Raw genomic sequence first — 18,840 nt, 5'->3', positions numbered from 1 at the left:
AGGTGCGTCTTATAGTCCGAAAAATACGGTAAATGATTGATATAATACATGGATAGTCGTTTTGAACCAAAAAGAATAATGAGCCATTTGAGGAAAGGTTAAGAAGCAGTATGATCACGAAAAATAGCAAAGGAAGGATAAGTCAGGGCAGGAGGGAAAGAGATGGAGAGTAGAGCGCATCGGCCGGGTCTGATACTTTGTCCGTTGGAGTTATAATTTTAATTATTTTTTTTTTTTTTTTCATTTATTTTTTTTTCTAACCACAAATCTAAGTATCATGCAGAGGTGAGTGCCTCAGGAATTTGTTTTTCCTCTTCTTTTTTTTTTTTTTTTTTTTTTGTTTCGGGTATAATATGAAGTTGTACTAAATGGACTCGTCATTATTTTGTTCACGTACTTCCAAACCATATCACCTTAAACAGAAAAGTCTTTTGTACGTCCTGTGGTTCAGTTCTGGGATTTAATTGCACCTTGCCCTTTCTCGTTATTGCACAGGAAATTGTCTATTGCCCACTCATCTTTCTACATAATCCTAATTTTAGCTTTACATGTTTGCACAACTTTATTCTGTTTTGCAATGAGTAACTTTGTTCCCTTTTTATTCTTTCTTTTTTAGGTTGCCATGGTTGAAGTTCAGCTAGATGCAAACCATGCCTACCCACCCGGCCTCCTTATTGCTTTCAGTGCCTGTACTACTGTGTTGGTCGCTGTACACTTATTTGCTCTTATGATCAGCACCTGCATCCTACCGAACATAGAAGCTGTGAGCAACGTCCACAATCTCAACTCTGTGAAGGAGTCCCCCCATGAAAGGATGCACCGTCACATAGAGATAGCATGGGCCTTCTCCACGGTGATTGGAACTCTTCTCTTCCTCGCTGAGGTTGTGCTGCTATGCTGGGTAAAATTTCTCCCAGTGAACAGTCCCAAGCTATCAGTCAATGACACGTCCATCAGTCCTGGAAAAGAAGCGGCAATAGCTTCAACGTGCATAATGGTGCCCTTTGGATTGATTTTTATACTGTTTGCAGTTCACTTCTACAGGTCACTTGTCGGCCACAAAACGGATCGACAGTCAGAGGAGCTGAATGAACTGGCCGAACTGGCTCAACTTCAGGACCAACTAGACCACAGAGGGGACCCTGTCCAATCCCCCGGTCATTACCCATAATTGTTCTGCTACAAAGGGTTAATCGCTTCGATCTTATGTTGTGGATACATAAGTTAGAAGTGGGCTGAGTTGGAGCTCAGGAAGGGCTAATTCTTTAATACTAAGAATGCACTTTTGAGGCAGAAATCAAATCTAGAACTTACACGGTTCTTTCTGACCATCTTCCAGGGTGAGAGGGAGAGGTAAATATCTATGCATTCTCAGTTTGCCTAAGATCTAGCTCTCTCAGGGCAGAATGTGGATTTTGCAGGCTTTTTGTACTGCCTGCTTTCCACCTCCAACTGCTTGAAAATCTCCATTTATTTTTTTTTTAAAGTTCATTTTAATTGGACATAGTGTGGACCAGTCCCAGATTCGACCTTTTGAGCAGTTTGGAAGAAGCTACCTTTCCCTGTTACTTTACACTGCAGCATGCTTGCTTGGATTTTCCCCATGTATGTGATAATTTTGAGGAAAACGGCTGTCTTACTCCTTGGCTGGGTGAGCGACGTGTGTTTGATTGCTTTGCGTGTCAGTGTCACTGGAAGTCTTCAGCTGCATGCAGGGAAGCTGGCAGAAAGTTTTGTAATGCATGCCGCAATAATCATTTGTGTGAGCCACTGGATTGCTTTGAGTATTTAACATAGTGGTTTATGTATATATGCAGAGACTCTTTAATAGTTGATCCCAATTAACATTATTTTTTACAGCATTTTTCGCACATTTATAATCTTTTACATACGTTTACCATGTTGTCTAAGTGCCTCCAAAGCATCAGCAAAGATGCAGTATACGTGTCTGATCTGTTACATTTTGCGTACAAATACGGACCCGCAAGGATTCTGCTTTACATTAGTGTAACCCCTCCTGCGTAGGAGCAGCCAGCTGCAGTCATGTGGGTCGGGGCGTTGTGCAAGTGTTTCTGGTTACAACACCCTTTGACCTGTAAAGACAAAAATTACAGGTGCAGTTTTTTTTTTGTTGTTTTTTTTTAAGAAATTGAATTTTATTCTTGAGAACTGAAATGGAATGATAAAGTGGTTTGAAGAAAAAAATATTTCTATAAGTGCAAGCTTAAATCTCTGTTCCTAAATTTATATTTGTTATGGCTTATAAAGGGAAACTATAGCACAAATGTCCATGATCTTTATTGGGAGTTCTTTTATAGCACATGCGGTATAATTGAGAGCGGAAAAACTTCCCACTGATGCAAGACTATGCAGTGTGCAAAGGGCTACATATATTGTAAACCTAAAAATTCGCATTATATTATGATATATTGCGGGTGACCAAAAAGTATTATATATTGCAAGAAATAAATGAAGTTACCGCTACCAGTGCACAGCCATTCTCCCTCTATGCTGCATAAGGCTCTTCCATATTGTAAGACAAGTTATTCACCTATATGGAGTACGTTATTAGGACTACATGATTAAGCAATAACAGAATAATGGGATTTGTCAGTATTCAAATATTATGCTGAAATGAGGAAAAAAAGCATCTTCCCAGCTCAATGAATCATTGGATCAGTTTATTGAAGGCCATTTTAAACTGATATATTTTGGTCAATATTTTGTATGCCAATACCGATTATGCAACATATATGGAGAAAAACTGTATAAGAATTATAGATGAATACGGACACAAAATACTGCCGTGTGAAAGTGGCTTTAGCCTGAGGGTGCTGATTTGTAAAATTTTAGTGTAATACACCACTTCAATATAGTCAAAGTTTCGTTAGTGCAGCATATTAAACTGCATGTTAATATTTGCTGTAAGCAGAACTGTATTTGGTGGTGACAAATCTGTTCTTGGTAGGGTTTTCAATTTTTAGTAATTGGGAAAAAAACACAACAGATTGGATGTGATGCTTTCAACCCGCCATGAGAGGTTGTCATCAACTTATGGATAGGCCATCAATGTTCTGTTAGTGGAGGCGCAACATTTAGTGCCCACCATTGATCTAGCTGTTACCAGTGCCACCAGCGGCTGGAACTGTTGCATTGCAGAGCTACACAGTTTGGTTAATAGAATGTGTGGCCTTGGCCGGCTAGTTCATATTCACTCCCTATTGATTGGAAAATACAGTATCCAGCTAAGACTACTATGCAGTTAATGGAGCTGTGTTGTGCAGCTCAGTAACTAGTGGGCACCTGAAACAACTGATCAGCAGGGGTCCCCCACCAATCAGACATTGATCGCTTATCCTAAGGATAGCCCATCAATGTTTAAGTCCCAGAAACTCCTTTAAGTAGATCACATCCTAAGGGTATGTGCACATGATATCTCTTTCAGAATGAATTTTCCTGAAGAAGCACTTCCACCAACGTCTTAAAGATGTTGTGTGCACATTCCCGAAGACCATTTTGTACATGGCTGTATTTTTGTCAGAAGTTTTAAACTCAAACTAGAAGCGAGTCTAAATCTATTCTTTATACCTCCTGGTTTTGACATAAATATTGTGAAGGTGGCATAGAGTTACGAAAGTCATATACATTCTCCGTACCCATCCATGTTCAGCTTGGCCAAGTGTGCATGTGTTCTAAATTTGGGGGTAGAGGATTACATTGCTTCTGGATATCTCTGGTAGCAGCTTTTGTCAAAGGTGAACAAAGAAATGGGTATGCTAATTATTTATTTCTCAACGTATGCTGAATAAATGTTGGCTAGATACTAGAGTTCAGCCAAAAAATGAGTAGGTTCCTGACCCAGTGACTGTCTGTAGTTGGTGACCAAGGGACCAGAGGCCTATGGACCTCCCCCGACATCCCCAGTACCTCTTTTGCTGCAATAATGATGATGATCAGGGATACAAACAGGAGGAGGTTCGTCGTGCTATGGTTTATCAGCCATTGACTACAAATGTGGCGCTGGACTAGGGTTCTTCATATCTTTTTGCTCAACACTTCCAAACGCCTGTTACACATTACATGGTCATCTAAATTCAGCAGGTTTAGCCATCCTTAGTCCAATGTGCATGCCCACCTTAAATGTTACGTCTGCAAGAGATTCTCTTTTTAAATGCTTCTTTGGCTATGGGTCTACTCATACTACATCATGGTTAGATCCGAAGTAACATTGATGTACTTTATTTTTATGTAATTTTTTACCTTTTATTAGAAGCCCTTTATTGAGAGAGGTCCAAAGGCAAAGGCCTATACAGTGTCATATGCCCTTTACCATATATTTTAAGGGACTTGGTTAAAAAAAAAAAAAAAAAAATTGACCCTACATAGTTATTTTTCAACCATAAAGAAATTGCATAAAGATACATATATATTTTACCGCTATTCATATATGTATATTAACAATTCACAAGCCTTTACATAAGGGTAGAGAAATGTTTTGGCTATAGTTTTCCTTTCTAAAAATATATATTTTTAATATATACAGTTTAATACTCTTACTGTGAACTATGCGGTGCATTGGTTACTGCTAGAATACCAGCGAAAATAGAAGCAAATTTCGAGTATTCAATATGTTGTAATGAGTGTCTTTGTAGTTGTGAAATGCTGAAGAAATGTTAAGAAAAGGGAACATGGATCTAAATGTCTGTACTCCCCGCACACGTCCTGTTTTCACAGCGTATTATTTGTAACTCTATTTGGAACAGTATATGGAATGAGCACACAATGATACTGGGGTTGTGAAAAGCACTGTAAGAAATAAAACTGCAGAATGTCATTTTACTGACTAAAGATTATTTATACTTTTGAAGCCTTTAAATAAAAGGGAGGCTGGGTGAACTGTGCACGCGCTCCTTATGTTCTTTTTGAATTTTCAATATATTAATTCGAAAAAGGCTCTAGGAGAGCATCAAGATTTTATTTTCCTCCCCTTTATGGCGGCAGCAGCTTCTTTTTAGTAATCCTCCATCGATGGCAATGACACACTTCTCTCTCCATTCTTCTGCCCACAACACATGCATCTCTTCCGATGTTATAAATCACATTCATGACTTGATATTTTTCTTTTTCTTTTTTCTTTCATTTGCCAGAATGTTAATTATACGATACACTTTATTGATCCCGTGGGACAAAATGGTATCACAGCAGCACAACTTAAATCATAACATGAATTACATAATTGACAAGACAGTAGAGTCGACAGAAGAACATTATACATTAGATTAGGACATACACAGCGGGTGAACTGAAAGTAGAAAAAATAAAGTAGACATTCACCTTGAAGATTTAACTCTAATATTATTGTTGTACATTCCCATAGCAGTTGGCACAAATGATTTCCTATATTTTTCCTTCTTATACCTCAGCAGGATGAGCCGGTTACTGAAGGTGCTCTTCTGTCTCATGAATAGCTCATATAATGGATGTGCATTATTATTCATAATCACCATACACTTTTTCAGAGTTCTTCTCTCCACTACCTCAAGAGTCCAGATTGTAACCAACAGCAGAGCTTGCCTTCTTGATAAGCTTATTCAGTTTATTAGCATCAGAGACCCGCACACTACCACCCCAGCATATGAGTGCAAAAAAGATGGCACTTGCCACTACAGACTGGTAGAACATTTCTAACATTTTGCTGCACACATTAAAAGACCTCAGTTTATGTCACTAAACAGGTTTATGTACCGTATTTTTGGGAGCAAAATGAGGAGTGCGTCTTATAATCCGAATGCACCTTACTGGGGAAGTGGTGGTGAAGGGTTGCATGAGCTGTGCTGGGGCCTGCAGGGCTAGCGGTGAGGCAGGGCCATCCTGAAAATGTCAGCGGTGCGGTGTTCAAATAATGTCACCTGGAGGCGACGCATGCACAGATCCATCTCTCGGCTCAAGGTCTTTGGTCCATTAATCTCCCAGCAACGGACTTAAGGAAAATGGCACCCGGCAGTGGTGCGTGCGCAGATGAGATCTATTGTCATTGACGTGCCGACTCCTGGTGACATTTCTTTGAAGCACGCACTGCCGACAGTTTGTGGAAGTTGCCTACCTCACAGCATCTGGGATGCCTGCCAGCGGCACCACCTGCATCATCGACCTGCTCCACCACCGCCGCTGTCAATCCCCTCCCCCAGTAAGAGACCACCGCATTATAAGACGTTGCTTTTTTTTTTTTTTTTAATTTTCCTCTAAAATCGGTCGTGTCTTATAAGCTGAAAAATATGGTAATTATCTCTGCATGAATTGAAGACTGTTTATTGACAAGGATTAAATGAAGATCTGTTACTGTAAAGATGGTGTCCGATTTGGACTTGGAACAGAAAGATGTCCGCTGGTGATCAAAATGCAGATTCGGTTCCTTAGTGTACAAGTGTGTTCACCCTCTTACACAGTCAAGATTTGGATGTCCTGCTAAATGGTGTTCTCTGGCCTTCTTTCAGCTTCTGTTTCCCATCACTTTTATAATAAGGAAGGTTATATACTCATATGTTTATGTATGTTTATAATTGTTTAACTATATTTTTTTTTCTAGTAGAGCAATGGAAATATTGATGCCTTGCTGACTCTTGTGAAATGCCGATACTTCCTCTTCAGAGCACATCGTGTTAAACGTTTGGCCTAGATATGACAATCTGACTATTCATACAATGATTCATTAACTGCACATCATTTTAAAATAGCTTTTCCCAAGACGGCTTTAGTAAAGCTGTTGTCATTTTTCTTTTTCAAGAAATGTTTGAGCTGTTTCAAGAACACCTTCAAGGTCTGCCACTTTTACCTGAGGGGAGAAGAGAAAAAAAAAGCCAGGAGATGGTTATCGTCAAACTGAGGTTAATGTGGAAGTATTGCACCCACAAAATAGGACTGTGCTGCTGGTTTTCCTTTATGCACACATATAATGTATATATTACATACACACACTCAGTCTCTACCTTGGCCATTAAGGCTTTGCTCATACAACTTTAATTTTGGTATTTGCTTTGTAGACTGGAAAACACTTTTAAAGCCCCATGCACCAAGCGAATGCCAAGTGTCCTGATGCTTCCACACGTTTTGTTTCTTTATTTAGGAAAGTGTAGTAGAGTCTAAGGGACCTTTTGTCTTAAAGGGAACCTGTCATCAGAAATTTAGCTTGAAACCTAAAAGTTTCCCCCTCTGCAGCTCTTGGGCTGCATTCTAGCAAGGTTCCTGTACTTTTTGTGGCCCCTTTTAAACCAAATTAAATACTTTAGAAACTTGTACCTTTTGCTATGTAAATGTTGTAAATCGTCCATGGGGGCGGGCTCTCTGTTGACCGTTGCTGTTCCTCCAGCACATTGACGCCGTCCCCCCACGCTTCATTTCATCCATCAGGACGCCGCCCACTGCGCCTGAGGTGCCGCCCACGCCAGGATCGCTGGTGACTTGTGTCACAAGCACGAGATTATGGGCGGCGCTGTGATTGCATCGCAAGTGCCCGCCCATAATCTTGTGGACGCGCTTTCCCCCACTGCCTCCAGCGTTCTGCGCAAGCGCTCGCCGGCCAAATAACCCGACGTCGCCTCCTTCCCATCTTACCCTGCAGCAGGGCAAGATGGGAAAGAAGTGACGTCGGGTCATCTGGCCAGCAAGCGCTTGCGCAGAACGCTGGAGGAAGAGGGTAAACTGCGGTCACGAGGTTATGGGCGGCACTTGCTGATGACACAGCGCCGCCCATAACCTTGTGCCTGCGCAAAACTTCACCAGCGGTCACACGTGCACACAGTGCACAGTACCTCTAGAGTCGCACAGCGCATGCGCGGGACCACGGGCGCCCAGGGGCGGCGTCCTGAGATATGAAATTCAGCGTTTGGGTGCGGCGTAAATCTGCTGGAGGAACAGCAGCGGTCAGCAGAGAGCCCGCCCCCATGGACGATTTACATAGCAAAAGGTACAAGTTTATAAAGTATTTAATTTGGTTTTAAAAGGGGCCACAAAAAGTACAGGAACCTTGCTAGAATGCAGCCCAGGAGCTGCAGAGGGGGAAACTTTTAGGTTTAAAGCTAAATTTCTGATGACAGGTTCCCTTTAAGGCAAGCATATCTGTCACGTCTGGTCCAACTATATTATAAGGAGATGTAGCAGTACCCAGTTATGGTGGTATTCGAACTTTACTTTTTAGAGTTTTCTTAACATAAGGACTACTGATAGAAGATTGGTTTTCTTGTTTGCACAATGTATAACACTGTCTAAATCTTACAGGGCAATGTCCTCTAGCAATATAATTGACATTCAGTGATGTCAAAAGTTTTTGAAAAAATTCACATGTCATAAGCTCATCACAAATTGATGGCTGTATACTGTTTTTCCTGACAGAATGGAGAAGAAACAGGATATCATCACTTTGTGTGTATGAGCAGTTATACACCGTGTGCACAAATATTAGGCAAGTTGTATTTTAGAGGATTTTTTTTATTGATCAACAACTGTTATCAATTAACCCAAAAGACTCATAAATATCTAAGCTTAATATTTTTGGAAGTTGGGGTGTTTTTATTTTATTTTATTTTAGATTTGGCGATCTTAGGAGGATATCTGTGCAGGTAACTATTACTGTGCAGAATTATTAGGCAACTTAATAAAAAAATATATTCCCATCTCACTTGTTTATTTTCACGAGGTAAACCAATATAACTGCACAAAATTTAGAAATAAACATTTCTGACATGCAAAAATAAAACCCCAAAAAATTAGTGATCAATATAGCCACCTTTCTTTATGATAACACTCAACAGCCTACCATCCATAGATTCTGTCAGTTGCTTGATCTGTTTACGATCAACATTGCGTGCAGCAGCCACCACAGCCTCCCAGACACTGTTCCGAGAGGTATACTGGTTTCCCTCCATGCAGATCTTACATTTTATGAGGCACCACAGGTTCTCTACGGGGTTCAGATCAGGTGAACAAGAGGGTCATGTCATTATTTTTTCATCTTTTAGACCTTTACTGGCCATACACGCTGTGGAGTAGTTGGATGCATGTGATTTGAGCATCGTCCTGCATGAAAATCATGTCTTTCATGAACAATACCGACTTCTTCCTGTACCACTGCTTGAAGAAGTTGTCTTCCAGAAACTGGCAGTAGGTCTGGGTGTTGAGCTTCACTCCATCCTCAACCCGAAAAGGTCCCACAAGTTCATCTTTGATGATACCAGCCCATACCAGTACCCCACCTCCACCTTGCTGGCGTCTGAGTCGGAGTGGAGCTCTCTGCCCTTTACTGATCCTGCCTCTGGCCCATCAAGAGTCACTCTCATTTCATCAGTCCATAAAACCTTTTAAAAATCAGTCTTAAGATATTTCTTGGCCCAGTCTTGACGTTTTATCATATGTTTCTCTTTCAAAGGTGGTCGTTTTTCAGCTTTCCTTACCTTGGCCATGTCCCTGAGCATGGCACACCTTGTGCTTTTTCGTTTAATATTTCTTTATTATTTCAAAAGTTTTCATATAACAGAAGATAAGAAATGTATAAGGGTCTTTCATGTTACCCAATGTTACAGCATATGAAGATTATAAAATAACCTATGTCTTTAAGTCTCGTAAAACGTATGGTACTATGAAGTGTATCGCAAATCATGTGGAAGGTAAAATCTGTATAACATCCTATAGAACATCTTAATTTTAACATGTAATAATCTTCTATCTTTATATTTATTCCGTGTAAAGTGTTAAAGGCAACTTCCTTCTGTATAGTCTGGTTCAATAGGTATGAAAACATGACCCTATGTATATCAATTAGGTGAGAAAGAGATATAGAGAGGGAGAGAAAGATAGGTAGAGAAAAAGGGAAGGAGGGGAAGACATGAGGAAATGGGGGGGAGAAGGTCTGTATTGTGTTGCCGCCCAACTTCTGTGTCCGGGAGCCCATCCCGGCTTCTTGAATATTTATTGTGATAGAGCGCCTGTGAGTAACCAGGTTTGGAATTGCTGTGTTTCTCTATACTGAAGCCACGGGTACCAAACCGAGAAACACAAGGAGTCTTTCCCTTCGTCAAACGCTCTCAACTCCTCCAGACGCCGCAGGCCATCCATAGCCTCTACCCAGTCTGCTCTCCTCAGTGTACAGGGGGATCTCCAATGCCTCGGTATGATTTGCCTCATTGAAATCATAAAGTACGAGAGCAAGCCTTTCTTCGCCTTGGAGACTGCCCCTGTATACATTGATAAGAGGGCCACTTCCGGTGAGGGTGTCACTTCCGTGTGATGTAAATGGTTATAGAGAGCAAAGACATCTTTCCAAAGACCCTGTATCCCTGGGCAGGTCCACCAGATATGTAGCATTGTGCCCACTGAGGTCTGGCACCTCCAACAGGCGTCCGATACCTCTGGGAACATTTTATGTAGTCTTGCGGGTGTCCTATACCACCGTGAGAGGATTTTATAATTGAGTTCCTGCATTCTACAAGAAATGGTGGATTTATGTGTTAGGTTAAATGACTTACACCATTGTGCCTTGGGAAAAGTCTGGCACAATTCTGTTTGCCAATGTCTAACGTAGTCAGGCAAGTCGTCTCCTCCACCCCCCTCGGGCACTGCTATGTTGTAGATTATTGAGAATATGTGAGGGGGTGTTTCTCTAAGGAAGCATAGTTTTTCAAATGGAGTCAGATCCTCATGTATCTCAGATCCCGGAGCCAGAGAATCTATGAAACTACGTAGTTGTAGATATTGGAACCAGTATCCTGGTTCCCGTGGCCGGTCTCCAAGCAGGGATATCAGTGGTTTGCATCCCTGTTGGGTAATTACGTCTTTAACTCGTGGAATCCTTCCCATTGGCGTTGAAATCAGTCTGGGATGAGGTTCGTGAAACCAGCATTGAAACGCGGGGTTGCCCACCAGAGGCGTCATAGGACCCGGTTCTCCTGTCAATCTATATCGTCTATTGGCTGTCCTCCACGCTGTAGCCAGGGACAAGAGGATCGGGGAAACTCCCAGGGTCCCAAGGTTAGTTCTAGATGACGACCAGAAGATTCCGTGTGCCATATTCGGGCATAGGTCACATTCAATCTCCACCCACAATTTTCTGTCTTTACTGTGCAGGAGATCCAATATGCAACCACCCACCGCTGCTGCGTGATAAGCTTTAAGATCCGGGAGCCCCGCCCCTCCGTCCCAGCGAGATTTAATCAGCATTGAGTATTTCAGTCGGGGTTTGGTGCCACGCCATATAAAATTGCTGATCATCTTCTTTAACTTGAGGAAGACATTTTCTCCTAGGTTCAGTGGGATAGTTTGAAACAGGTATAGTATTTTAGGTAGGACATCCATTTTAATTGTATTGACCCTGCCGAACCAGGAAATGGGGAGGTTATGCCATGCTATGAGGTCTTTGTGGATATTTTTTAAAAGGTCTGGGAAATTGTAATTATATAGATCTTGGTGGTTGGGAGAAACCCTGATCCCCAGATATTTAATGTAATTGCTGGCCCACTTAAAGGGGAAGGTGGGTTTGAGAGTATTCTCTTCTACGGATGGTAGCGATACATTTAAGATCTCTGTTTTTTGTAGGTTTACTTTAAAATTGGAGAGTCTGCCAAAGATCTCAAACTCCTGCAGTATGTTGGGCAAACTAGTCTTCGGCTGTGTCACATATATCAAGAGATCGTCCGCAAATAGTGCTAATTTATGAGATGTTTGTCCTATCTGTATCCCTTTTATCGAAGGGTTTTCCCTGAGTGCATTTGCTAGGGATTCCATTACCAGGATGTATAGGTATGGCGATAGGGGGCATCCCTGTCTGGTACCGTTTCTAATATTAAATGGAGCTGACAGGCGTCTGTTCACGCCCACTTGTGCCGTTGGTTCGTGATATAATGCTTTTATCCATTGTAGTAAGCGCGAACGGACGCCGATTGCCTGCATCGTGGCTTCTAAAAAAAACCAATGGACTCTGTCAAATGCCTTTTCAGCATCTACTGTCAAGAGGCACATTGGGATTTGACGCTGACGTGCCTGGGCCACTAGGGACAGGGTTCTAATAGTGTTGTCCCGTGCCTCCCTCCCTGGGACAAATCCCACCTGGTCTTTGTGGATTAGTTTGGGTATGAGGGGGCCTAGTCTCAGGGCTATCATTTTAGAGTACAATTTAATATCCACATTTATTAGTGAGATAGGTCTGTAATTAGAGCAGGTCAGTGGGTCCCTGCCAGGCTTGGGGATTACAGTTATTCGGGCTTGGAGTGTCTGTTTAGGGAACTGGCATGTGTTGGTTATGGAATTGAAGGCTTTCAGCATTATAGGGCTGCAGGCCCCTCCACATATTTTGTAAAACCGGGGGGTGAACCCATCAGGACCAGGGCTTTTACCCACTTTAAGGGTTTTAATGGCATCGCTTAGCTCTGTGTCTGAGAAATCCTCGTCTATGTCTTCAGCTACCGCATCTTCAAGGGGGTCTGGGGCATATTTGTTTAAGTATTCCCAAATGTCGCGATGTCTCGCATCAGGTGATGGGGTATGTGGGGATGGGATGTTATAAAGTTTTGTATAGTAGTTTCTGAATTCTTCTAATATGTCAGGGGTGGAATGTATCTGGGTACCTGTCTGTGAGTTTAACGCTAATATTGGGGTTTGTGCCTGTCTGGGGTGAAGGGTCCTGGCTAACAATTGTCCACTTTTATCTCCAAACTCAAAGATATTCCTACGAAATTTATCTCTGATACACAGTGATTTTCGGTCAAGGATAGATAATATTTGGTGGCGGATAATAGAAATTTCCGTTTTAATGGTGTCACTGGATTTGGTTTTGTTTATCGTTTCTTTATGGCCTAGTTGTGCTAACAGTTCTTTTAGTTCCCTTGCACTTTCTTTTTTAATTCTGGATCCATGGGATATGCAGACCCCCCTGATCATACATTTCAACGCTTCCCATTGGACCGGGGCAGGTGTGGGATCTGCCATATGATCTATTTTGAAGTTTGCAATGGTTTTATGAATATCCTCCAGGCATTGCTCATTCTTGAGCAGGTTGTCGTTCAGTCTCCATGTGTGTCCCACCCCCCCCATATCTCTCACCCCAATTTCCCCATATACTGGTGCGTGGTCCGACCAGAGAAAAACATCCATTGAACAACCCGGGGATTTGTCTAGCAGGTCGTGGGATATGAAAATGTGGTCTAGTCTGGTGTAGCTATTATGAACTGTGGAATGAAAACTGTAGTCTCTGACTCCGGGATGTAAGACCCTCCAAAGATCGACTAGTTTAAGGGATGTTAGTTCTCGTTTTAATCTGCGTAGTGCCGAGGAAGGGATTGCAGACCTACCAGAGGACGAATCCATGGCTGGATCCAGCACAAGGTTGAAGTCTCCTCCCAAGATGATACAGGTGCCACCCGCAAACTCTGCCAGCTTCTCCAGAGTCTCCACTCCAAAGGATACCTGGTCCTGATTTGGGAAATAGATGTTAGCGATTGTATAAGTATTATTCAGGAAAGATATTTTAAGAAATAGCCAGCGTCCCTCTGGGCTAGTGAGCGTGTCGAGAACTGTTGGCTGGAATGTCTTGTGAAAAGCAATGGAAACCCCACATGCCTTCTTGTTGGGGTGTGGGCCATGGAACCATGTCGGGTAATTCTTGGTTTTACAGTTGGGAGTGTTGGAGGCTATGAAGTGTGTTTCTTGAAATAGGGCTATTTTAACTCCCTTCCTGTGCAGGCGATATAGGATCTGACTTCTCTTTTCGGGTTTATTTAAGCCTTTAGTATTGTAAGTGCAAAAGGTGAGGTGCGACATCACAGAAAAGGGTAGGCAGGGTATAGGGAAAACCAAGGGGAGAAGAGAAAGAGCAGAGATAAGATAGTGGTGAAAGGTAAAATTAGATAAGCTAAGTAGGACTAGGGTGCCTACTGATCTTAGGTATCTACTGGTAGACTATTGTCTAATGTGGCACTCTGTCATGTCCCTAATAGAGGTGCGGGAAAGCCTACGGTCTTTCAGGAACTCCCCTCTGCGGCGAACGCCCACAAGTAATATGAATAACAATCAACGTATACAGTCTAGTAGTGATTAATCACTTTTCCATTCCCCTCCCCCACACCCCCAATTACTTGGTGTGTTTTGGGTATGGATCGCACATCGGGAGGAGAACACGAGGCTATCAACTCAATATAAAATGCCATTAAACCAGAGCTCAGTATCAGATCCAGATGTAAAGAATGGAAGGGGGAGCAACAGATTGAGTGAGACAATAAAAAAAAAAAAAAAATGAAGTGGTGTAGGGCAAAGGACCAGGGGGGAGGACGTGGGGAGAAGTGGGAGGACGGAGTGTAGGAGGCGTATGGAGGGGTGTATGTAGAGAGCATGTCTAAGAGGGGAGGAGAGGGAGGGGGTAGAAATTAGTGTAGGGCATGTGTCCTTTGTAAGTATGTGTGCTGGGGAGGGAAGATGGGTTGAGTAGAGTTAGTTTGTAGGAAGTAGTGCGCTCATAGAAGGTGTGTGAAGAGGAAGACGCAAGGTGGGAATGATACGAAGGAAGAGGTATAAGGGGAGGGGAGGGGAGAGGGGGCGAGTGGAGGGGAGTAGGGAGAGAGAGAAGGAAAGAGAAGAAAAAAAAAAAAAAAAGGGGGACTAGGAAAGTAAGCGTGAGGAGAGAAGATACTGATACATGACGCTCTATGAACAGGTAAGCAGTCCAATACAATCAATTTATATCTCGCCTCCTGGTTTTCCAAGAAGTTTTTGTCCTTTTCTTTGGATGGTCAGCGATATTCAGCGGTGTATATCACTGGGGGATCCTCCACCCCTTCTCTTCTGGACTTGTCGCCAGTGCTCTCTTGGTGGTAAGGGTGCAGGGCCTCCTGGGGTTGGCCAATCTGGCAGGCTGATCATAGGCAGTTCAAAAGTCCCTAGGAAGTTGGGGAGGTCTCCCAAGGACCGGAAGACCGCCGACTTCCCATTTTTCTTTGCTGTGAGTTGGAACGGATATCCCCAGCGATATGGAACATCCTTATCTTTGAGGGACTGGAGTAGTGGTCTTAAGGACTTGCGTAGTTGCAGTGTCCTCCGTGCTAGGTCTGGTAGGACAATCAGAGGTGTCCCTTTATATGTACCCGCTCCTTTCTCTCTGCATCTTTGTAGTATGGCCTCCTTTTCTTTATAGAAGTGGACCCGACATATCACATCTCTTGGTCTGGCCGGATCAGGAGATTTGGGGCCTAGGGATCTGTGGATGCGGTCCAGTTCTATGCGTTGTTCTGGGTCATGTTGGAGGAGACGGGTAAAGAAGACTTTTTGTGCCCATTCATCCAGCTGTGGTGGTGCCACTGCTTCTGTGAGGCCTCTAATCCTTAAGTTATTACGGCGATGTCTGTTTTCAATATCGTCTAAGTGGGTCAGAATGTCCTGTATCTGGGCCGTGTGCTCTGATAGGACTTGTTGATGTGATTCTATATGGGAAAATACCTGTTCCTGCACCTCTTCTGTAGCTGCTACACGCTGGCCAATTTGTTTGATCTCTGACTGTATAGCAGTCATGTCTTGCTTATGCGATTCCCTCAGTTTCCCCAGCAAAGAGTCCATTTCCTGCCTGGTTGGAATTGATCTGATATGTGCTTTCCAATCCCAATCTTCTTCTTGCTCCTGTGTCTGGTCTGATTTATTCTTCTCTCCCTTGTTTCTGTGGGTGGAGGTGTTGGAGGGGGGGATCTTTGTTCTTTAGGTGATGTGTGCTGTTGTTGTGGTATTACAGGCTCCTCTCCGGGTGTCACAGATCTGCTTCCCATGGCTGCTGGGGTCTGCTGTATCACAGAGCTGGGGCCCTGCTCTGCCTGCAGTTTATCTGGCAGTCGCTTTTGTGGCTGGGACAGGGGGTTTTCAACACTCCCTTCTGTAGTGTCCTGCTGTGCCTTATCTATGTTTATGGCTGAGCTGGCTGCTGTTATGTGAGGAGGCAGTGAGGTTGCTCCACTGCATGTTTGCTGAGCGTTATCTCCTGCCTCAGTGTCTGCCAGCGCCATGTTGGAGAGAGCAGAGGTATCAGGCTGGGAGGCTGAGGTCCCGAAAAAGCGGGTGATATCTGTACCTTCCCCCTCTGGAGTCTGTACACTCGTCGCCCGTCCTCTCCTGCGTGCCATTACTGATCCTGGACCCGGTGAGTGCCTTTGAAGTGTGAGAATTCACCGCTGGTATGTGGGAGCTCCTTCTTACAGCATCTCAGTGTGCCATCGGCTAGCTCCGCCCCCCGGTGTGACACCTTGTGCTTTTTGATACTCCAGTAACGTTGCAGCTCTGAAATATGGCCAAACTGGTGGCAAATGGCATCTTGGCAGCTTCACACTCAATTCATGGGCAATTTTGCGCCTTTTTTACCCAACATGCTTCTTGAGACCCTGTTGGCTATTTGCCATGAAACCATGAAACGCTCGATTGTTTGGTGATCACGCTTCAAAAGTTTGGTCATTTCAAGACTGCTGCATCCCTCTGCAACACATCTCACAATTTTGGACTTTTCAGAGCCCATCAAATCTCTCTTCTGATACATTTTGCCAAAGGAAAGGAAATTGCCTAATAATTAAGCACACCTTATATAGGGTGTTGATGTCATTGCACCACACACCTCATTACAGAGATGCACATCACCTGATTTACTTAATTGGTAGTTGGCTCTCAAGCCTATACAGCTTGGAGTAGGACAACATGTATAAAAAGTATCGTGATGAAAATACTCATTTGCCTAATAATATTGCACACAGTGTAGTGAGTTGTCTGAAGTTTTGGTTGTGATTCCAATTGATTGGAAAATGGTCAGAATCACGTAGATAAATGTGGTGATTAACAGGAGTGTGTTCACACTGAGCACAGGCACTTTTTTGCACTCTGTGTGGCTGAGCAGCTCAGTGAACTTTTTCACCAATTTGTTTTCCATCACTTCCTCCCTTGGCGAAAATAAATGGAAAATGAATAAGTGGGAGAATGTACTAAACTGCTCCGACATGCCAAGGGTGCACTGAGTACCTTTATTGCTTTAACTATAAGCCGCGGCCACCAGTATTCTGCGATACTGTATATAACAGCTCAGCTCTGTAGAACGTAAAAAACACTTCTATAATACTCACCTAAGGGGCAGTCCGATCGGATGGGTGTCGCTGATCTCTGGTCCGGCGCCTCCTCTCTGCGGCGATCACAGTCGTCCTTCTGATGCCCGTGTGCATGACTCGTTCTACATCATCCACACTAGCCAGCAATGAGATCCTACGCAGGCACACTTTGATCTGCCCTGTTCAGGATAGATCAAAGTATTTTAGTGCACATGTGCAGGTGGTCTTTAACCTTTCCTCACACCCGGACATTACAGTACTTTATTCTGCCCTCATCATGGCACAACAAAGTGCGCCTGCGGAGGACCGCAATGCTGTCCTGTTTGGATGAAGTAAGACACATCATTCATACTGAGCTAGGTAGAAGGAGGACGACAAACAGCAGAGAGGAGACGCTAGACTGGAGAGCAGCAACACCCATTGGTCCGGACCGCCTCTTAAAGGAGTTTTTGGGGGATTTTTTATGTTCTACAGAGCGGCCTGGGCTTTTATATACAGTAGTCTGAAATGCTGTATATAAAAGCTCTCTGGTGGTGGCCGCAGCTCATAGTCACCAAATTTGGTGACAGGTTCCCTTTTAAGCTTCCTTGGTGAAACTAGGTTGATGGCTGCTTCTCGGCTTCTTCATCAGCCTGTACTTCTCTGCTTCAGCACAACTACGTACAGAAATAGAGACCTTTTTTTCGGGAAAATGCATGCACAGCTTGGTTAATAACATAAAACCTAGTAGATGCTCTTTGTCCAATTGCCTTTAAGCTAAAGACTTCAGTATCTGAAAAATCTGAGACACCAGTTACTAAAAAAGTGCTACCTGACAACCCGATCTAATTATTGGTCTTATCAGTAGAACCACTCAAAAATCTCTGCTCTGCCGTTTATGGTTGGGTTAACATTTATGCTGAAAGCAGTTTTACCGCAGTCAAATCACACCATCCACTATCATGTCCTGTGTTATTAGCCAGTTATGACTAAGATTAGGTGGTGTACCAGTTATTGTGTTGTGCAGTCACTAGTGTTTTAAGTAAGAAATAAAAAACACACTACTCTTTCCTTATCCAGAACAAATACACATTGGAAATTAATATGAAATCAATTCTTCTTGTCTATTTTTGAAGCTGGAAGTCATTGTGGTTAGCCTAATGTTATGTTTAAGCCTAGGTGCTATTTTCCGCAAGATAACCTGTTTGTATAATTGGTCAATGGAAATTACTCTACTGTTGCTACAACATTTACAATGCAAGGAAGTGCATATCTTTCAATTTATGATGGAATTTTTTATTCTGGGAAATGATCAGGTCTTTAAATACATGGAGTTGCAAAAATATTCATACCCTGTGTGCTTTCACGTTACACCAACAAATTTAATGTATTTTATTGTGATTTAATATGATATACCAACACTAATGAGGCGTGTGGCGTGTATATAAAATTTTCTAAATATTTGAAAAATATAGATCTAAATCCTGTAAAGTGCAGCTGTAGTCTAATATGCTTAAATAAAATACCAGGTGACCAATTGCCTCCACAAGTTACCTAATTACTAAATGTAGTCTACCTTTGTATAATTTAGTATAACTTTATCTGTTCTATTTAAGGCCTTAGGAGTTTTTTTGTGAACATGATGGATCAAATGGCATCATGAAAACCAAGTAATACACCAGAAGTATTAGGGAGAAAGTTGTGACGTGTAAAGCAGGGTTAGCTTACTAAAAAAAAAAAAACTGCCCAAGTTCTG

At 42.7% G+C, this 18,840-nt stretch overlaps 2 protein-coding genes across 4 annotated transcripts in view; one reads left to right on the top strand and one right to left on the bottom strand.

Moving 5' to 3' along the window:
- The window catches only part of LOC142250985 (calcium release-activated calcium channel protein 1), a 48,870-nt gene extending 44,036 nt beyond the window's left edge, over window positions 1-4,834 (top strand). For both annotated transcript variants that reach the window (XM_075323449.1, XM_075323459.1), the window contains exon 2: window positions 617-4,834. In XM_075323449.1, coding sequence (XP_075179564.1) covers window positions 617-1,171 — 555 coding nt within the window. In that variant the 3' untranslated portion in view covers window positions 1,172-4,834. The remainder of the gene's footprint in view (window positions 1-616) is intronic.
- A 317-nt stretch (window positions 4,835-5,151) lies between these two features.
- Window positions 5,152-18,840, bottom strand: part of MORN3 (MORN repeat containing 3) — a 60,182-nt gene continuing 46,493 nt past the window's right edge. The window contains exons 6-7 of one of the 2 annotated variants that reach the window (XM_075323426.1): window positions 13,335-13,455; window positions 5,152-6,832 (exon numbers count right to left, since the gene is read on the bottom strand). In XM_075323426.1, coding sequence (XP_075179541.1) covers window positions 6,813-6,832; window positions 13,335-13,455 — 141 coding nt within the window. In that variant the 3' untranslated portion in view covers window positions 5,152-6,812. The remainder of the gene's footprint in view (window positions 6,833-13,334; window positions 13,456-18,840) is intronic. The other variant, XM_075323435.1, reaches the window with a different exon arrangement.

The sequence above is a fragment of the Anomaloglossus baeobatrachus genome, chromosome 1 (genome assembly GCF_048569485.1).
Source record: "Anomaloglossus baeobatrachus isolate aAnoBae1 chromosome 1, aAnoBae1.hap1, whole genome shotgun sequence".
Lineage (NCBI taxonomy): Eukaryota > Metazoa > Chordata > Amphibia > Anura > Aromobatidae > Anomaloglossus > Anomaloglossus baeobatrachus.
This window is presented reverse-complemented; position numbering and strand designations above follow the sequence as displayed.